Below are 6,000 nucleotides of genomic sequence, written 5' to 3'. Positions count from 1 at the left end.
CACTTACATGTGGAATCTAAAAAAATACAACAAACCAGTGAATGTAACAGAAAAGAAACAGACTCACAGATGTAGAGAAGGAACTAGTGGTTACCAGTGGGGAGAGGGAAGGGTGTGGGGCAACATGGAGGTGGAGGATTAAGAGGCACAAGCTATCAGGTACAAAATAAGCTATAGGGCTGTATTGTACAACACAGGGAATATAGCCAATATTTTACAATAAGTATACCCTAACCTTTAAAAATTGTGAATCACTATACTGTATACCTATAATATATAATATTGTGCATCAACTATACTTCAGTTAAAAAATATGATATTATAAAATAAACACATAAATAAATAAAGTTTAAAAAAAGATTAAAAAACCAGCATGGCAATTCTTCAAAAAAGTTAAACACAAAATTACCATATGAAACAGCAATTCCACTTTGGGGTATATATTCAAAACAATTGAAAGCAGGGACTCAAACAGCTATTTCTACACCCATGCTCATAGCAGCATTATTCACAACAGCCAAGAGATGGAAACAACTCAAGTGTCCATCAACTTGAATGGATAAACAAGATGTGTTTTACACATAAAATGGAACAGTATTCAGCCATAAAAAGGAAGGAAATTCTGACACATGCTACAACATGGATGAATCTTGAAGAAATCATGCTAAGTGAAATAAATCAGTTATGAAAAGAAAAACACTGTGATAAGTAGATGATTCTACTTAAATGAGGAAACTAGAGCAGTCAAACTCATAGAGACAGAGAGTAGGATTGTGGTTGCCAGGGGCTGGAAGGAGGGGGTATTGGAGAGTAATTATTCAATGGATGCAGCATTTCACTTTTGCAAGATGAAAATATTCCAGAGATGGATGAGAGCAATGGTTTCACAAGAATCTGAATGTACTTAATACCACTAAACTGCACACTTAAAAAATGGTTAAGATGGTAAATTTTATACTATGTGTATTCTACCACAATAAAAAAAATTGAAAAAGAAGGAAAGAAATTCTCATATATCCTACAATATGGATGAATCTTCAAAACACGTTAAGTGAAGTAAGCCAGTCACAAAAAGACAAATAGTATATAATTCCATTTATATGAGGAACCTACAGTAGTGAAATTCACAGAAACAGAAAGTAGTACAGTGATGCCAGAGACCAGGGGGAGAAGGAAGCAGAGAGCTACTGTTTATTGAGTATAGAGTTTTTGGGGGGGAAGAAGAAAAAGTTCCAGAAATAAATGGCTGGTGATAACTGTAGAATGATGCAAATACACTTTAGCCTCCCTACTGTATACTTAAATGGTTTAAACAGTAAATTTTAAAAACAGTAGTAAGTATTTATAAAATTTACCATTTGAACCATCTTTAAGCTTATATTAAGTATATTCACCACATTGTGCAATCACAGCACAACCCTAATTTTGTAAGAGAACCGGACATCTGCATTGCAACATTTCTCAAATTCCGTATTAACCTGCTTCCTTGTAGCATGGTTTGAATATTTCTCTAGCTCCTTTATTTCCTGTAAACTGGAAGATACAGCTAAAAGTCTGACAGAGTCAAATTAAGTACTCTTAGCAAGAACTCTTCAGAGATAATTTTGTATACACTTCATGAGCCTTGGCTGAAGTTTTCTCCTTCCATGTCTAATCTGCCATTAATAACATCTTTCATCCCAGAGACTGTTGTTTCTATCTCTGGAGGTTCAATTTGGGTCTTTTTTAGTATCTTCCATGTTTCTTTTTTGTTGTTGTTGTTACATAAATTAACCCATTTATTATAGGCTAGCAATGTTTCAAATGGTGGTGCTTCTAATGGTCCTTCAATTCCTTCAGTCTTCTGATGGCAGACTTCAATGTGATGGCAGAAGTGGTGTTGTAGGTCCAGGCACCACCAGCTACCGTTTTCATGCAGGAACCACAGTGCCAGATGCCCACGGCTCGTCTCTTCATCTTAGTTTTGCTGCAGAAGGAGCAAGTGTACTTGGCGTGCTGGCTGATTACAATTTTCTTCACCATTTTCTGGAGGGAGGCACCATAACAGGTCCCATATTTACCGACGATTCCGACCTTCTTGGTGCGTTTGGCCATGTAGGCGCAAATAAGTCTGAACCCAGAGAGCTCTTCCATGTTTCTATTTAACACATTCAATCTCTCTTCTAGTTTCTTTTGAGCATGTGGAATACAGTTATAAAAAAATGTTTTAACAGCTCTCTCCACTAATTCTATTACCAGTATCACTTCTGTTTCAGTTTTGGTTTTCTTGTCATTGTGAGCCAGATTTTCCTGCTCCTTTGCATGCCTAGTAATTTTTGACTGGATGCCAGATACTGTGAATTTTACCTTTTTGGGTGCTAGATATTCTTGTATTCCTGAATCTATTCTTGAGCTTAGTTCTGGGACATGATAAAGTTACTTGGAAATAGTTTGACCTTTTCAGGTCTTGCTTTTAAGTTTTTCAGTCTTGGCCAGAGCAGTGTTTAGTTTAAGGCTAATTCAACCCTCTACTAAGGCAAAACCCATCTGAATACAGCAGTCTCCATTTATCTGTGGTTTGGCTTTCTGTGGTTTCAGTTACCCACAGTCAACCTTGAACCAAGAATACTAAATGCAAAATTCCAGATACAAGCAATTCATAGGTTTTAAATTGTGTGCTGTTCTGAGTAGCTGGATGAAATCTCACCCTGTCCAGCTCCATGTCCCTTTCCCTGCCCCACATGTCCCCCCATGTGAATCATTCCTTTGTCCAGCATGTCCATGCTTTATATGCTACTGACCAGTTAGTAAATACAGGGTTTGGTACCATCCACAGGGGGTCTTTGGATGTATCCCCCACAGATAGGAAAGGACTACTGTACCCTACTTGATGACCTGTTAAAAAGTATTCTACTCTGGCTAGCAGGAAAAACACTCTTCTTGCCTGTGTTTGCTCTTATCTTTTCAGGTGGTTCTTTTCCTAGCCTCGGGTAGTTTCCTCACACATACACAAGATCAGTTCTCAGCTGAATACTTGAGGGTTCTCCCTTTCAGCTCTCTCACTATAGTATTCTGCACAGCAAACTCCAGCTGCCTTGGTGTCCCTAGACTCTCTCAATTCAGGAAGATCACTGTGCTCTGCCTGGGTCCCCCTCCCTGCTCTGCAGCTGGGACATTCACCAGGTAGCAAGCCAGAACTATCATACAGCTCACCTCATCTGTTTCCCATCCCATCTCTCAGGGCTCACTCTCCTTTGCTGCACAATGTCCAAAATCCAGCAAACAACTGTTTGGTATATTTTGTCTCCCCTTTTAGCTGCTTCAGGCAGGCGGGTAAATATGATCCCTGATATAGTCTTTCCTCACCAGAAATGGAAGTTAAAATCAATTTTTTTGTCCTTTTTAATTCCTCTTTGTCTTCATGAATTATTTTAAAGCAACTCTCAGACTTTGTATAATCTCACCCATAAATAGTTTAGTATGTCTCTCCAAACGTACGGACTTCCTTTTCACATAAATGTGTCAGTATTACACTTAACAAATTTAACAAAAATTCCTTGGTATCATCTAATATCCAGTCCATATTCCAATTTCCCCAACTTTCTAAAAAAGTGTCTTCTTTTAAACAACAGGCTGTTCAAATTCTCTTTAATGCCAGCATTTAATGAATACTACTCTATGAGGGCTATCATGCTAAATGCTTGATATCCATTACCTTATTTAATCTATTAATAATCCTGAGGTAAGTATTATTACTACTCCTATTTTACTGAGGACGACACCAAAACTCAAAGCTTTTAACAAATTTGCCTAAGGTCTTAGCCAGGGGATGGCAGGAGCAGGTCTCTCTGATCCCAAAGACATTGTTCTTAATCATTATGCTTCATTACTATCTCAGGAATTATTAGGACAGAAAGTCAGGTGACATCAATGCTTAAGTTGAAAATCAAATTCTGAAAGTACTTAATTTAAATGCTGCTTTATTTGACATATATTACAATAGAATCTACCTGTTCATTGTTAAAAATACAGTTTCAAAATCTAAAAGTCATTTTTATTTGAACAAGGAAGGAACATAATTGAAACGAAAATTAACTATCATCTGAAACTACAGGATATAGATTCAAGTGTATTTACAATGTTCCACAACAGCTCTGTCAAGTAGGGTATGCTGTAATGATAGAAGTGTTTCATATCTGCACTGTTCCATACAGTAACCACTAGCCATACATGGTTATTGAGCACTTGAAATGTCTCCAGTGAAACGAATAAACTGAATTTTTTGTTTTGTTTTGTTTTTAATTTATTTTTTAACATTTTTATTGATTTATAATCATTTTACAATGTTGTGTCAAATTCGTGTTCAGCATAATTTTTCAGTCATACATGAACATACATGTATTCATTGTCACATTTTTTTCTCTGTGAGCTACCGTAAGATCTTGTGTATATTTCCCTGTGCTATACAGTATAATCTTGTTTATCTATTCTACAATTTTGAAATCCCGTCTATCCCTTCCCACCCTCTGCCCCCTTGGCAACCACAAGTTTGTATTCTATGTCTATGAGTCTGTTTCTGTTTTGTATTTATGCTTTTTGTTGTTGTTGTTGTTGTTGTTTTTAGATTCCACATATGAGCGATCTCATATGGTATTTTTCTTTCTCTTTCTGGCTTACTTCATTTAGAATGACATTCTCCAGGGCCATCCATGTTGCTGCAAATGGCATTATGTTGTCAGTTTTTATGGCTGAGTAGTATTCCATTGTATAAATATACCACATCTTCTTTATCCAGTCATCTGTTGATGGACATTTAGGCTGTCTCCATGTCTTGGCTATTGTAAATAGTGCTGCTATGAACACTGGGGTGCAGGTGTCATCCTGAAGTAGGGTTCCTTCTGGATATAAGCCCAGGAGTGGGATTCCTGGGTCATATGGTATGTCTATTTCTAGTCTTTTGAGGAATCTCCATACTGTTTTCCACAGTGGCTGCACCAAACTGCATTCCCACCAGCAGTGTAGGAGGGTTCCCCTTTCTCCACAGCCTCTCCAGCATTTGTCATTTGTGGACTTTTGAATGATGGCCATTCTGACTGGTGTGAGGTGATACCTCATTGTACTTTTGATTTGCATTTCTCTGATAATTAGTGATATTGAGCATTTTTTCATGTGCCTATGATCATTTGTATGTCTTCCTTGGAGAATTGCTTGTTGAGGTCTTTTGCCCATTTTTGGATTGGGTTATTTGGTTGTTTCTTATTAAGTTGTATGAGCTGCTTACATATTCTGGAGATTAAGCCTTTGTCAGTTTCATCTGCGAAAATTTTCTCCCATTCCATAGGTTGTCTTTTTGTTTTACTTCTGGTTTCCGTTGCTGTGCAGAAGCTTGTAAGTTTCATTAGGTCCCATTTGTTTCGAATAAACTGAATTTTTAATTTTAATTATCTTAAACTTAATTATCAATTCAACTGTTTGTCTCCACCATCAGAGTGTGAGCTCCTTGATGAATGGAATATGTTTTCTCTCTCTCACCAGTGTGTAGGCACATATCAGAGAGAGAAAATATATTAGTTGATGTATGGTAGAATGTGTGGATGGAATTTTTTAGATATGCCCAAGTAAGTTCTCTAAATGCATGACTGATAAAGGTTACAGTGTAGACAATCTATTGGATTATACCCTTTTTCTACTCTGATTTTTAAGGCAGATAAAATACCTTATTTGCTAATTTCTTCACCAAACATGTTCTGAACTTGTATATGACAGGCACTCTGTTGAGTACTCAGGATATGATGAGGAATAAGCCTTGTTTCTGACATTAAAAATCACTTAGTCTCCTAGAAAATACACACAATTGCTCCACAAAATAAAAAGAGTATTTTTAAAAGACAAAAATTATTACTATGGGAACCACCAAAGAAATAACTGCCTGAGGGTAGAAGGAAATTTACAGATTGAAGAACAACTCATTAATCTGCAGATGAACAGTAACTCACCAGTTGAAAGATGGCAGGATGGTGA

At 36.9% G+C, this 6,000-nt stretch overlaps 1 protein-coding gene across 1 annotated transcript; it reads right to left on the bottom strand.

Annotated features, from left to right (window-relative positions):
- Window positions 1-1,757: 1,757 nt before the first annotated feature.
- LOC102517616 (60S ribosomal protein L37a) lies at window positions 1,758-2,138 on the bottom strand. The gene has a single exon (XM_014556305.2). The coding sequence runs from the start codon at window positions 2,131-2,133 to the stop codon at window positions 1,816-1,818; it is 318 nt and encodes a 105-aa protein (XP_014411791.2). The 5' UTR covers window positions 2,134-2,138; the 3' UTR covers window positions 1,758-1,815.
- Between the last annotated feature and the right edge of the window lie 3,862 nt (window positions 2,139-6,000).

The sequence above is a fragment of the Camelus ferus genome, chromosome 29, assembly GCF_009834535.1.
Source record: "Camelus ferus isolate YT-003-E chromosome 29, BCGSAC_Cfer_1.0, whole genome shotgun sequence".
In the NCBI taxonomy this organism is placed as follows: domain Eukaryota; kingdom Metazoa; phylum Chordata; class Mammalia; order Artiodactyla; family Camelidae; genus Camelus; species Camelus ferus.
The sequence above is the reverse complement of the archived record's forward strand: the minus strand, read 5'-3'. Positions and strand labels throughout refer to the sequence as shown.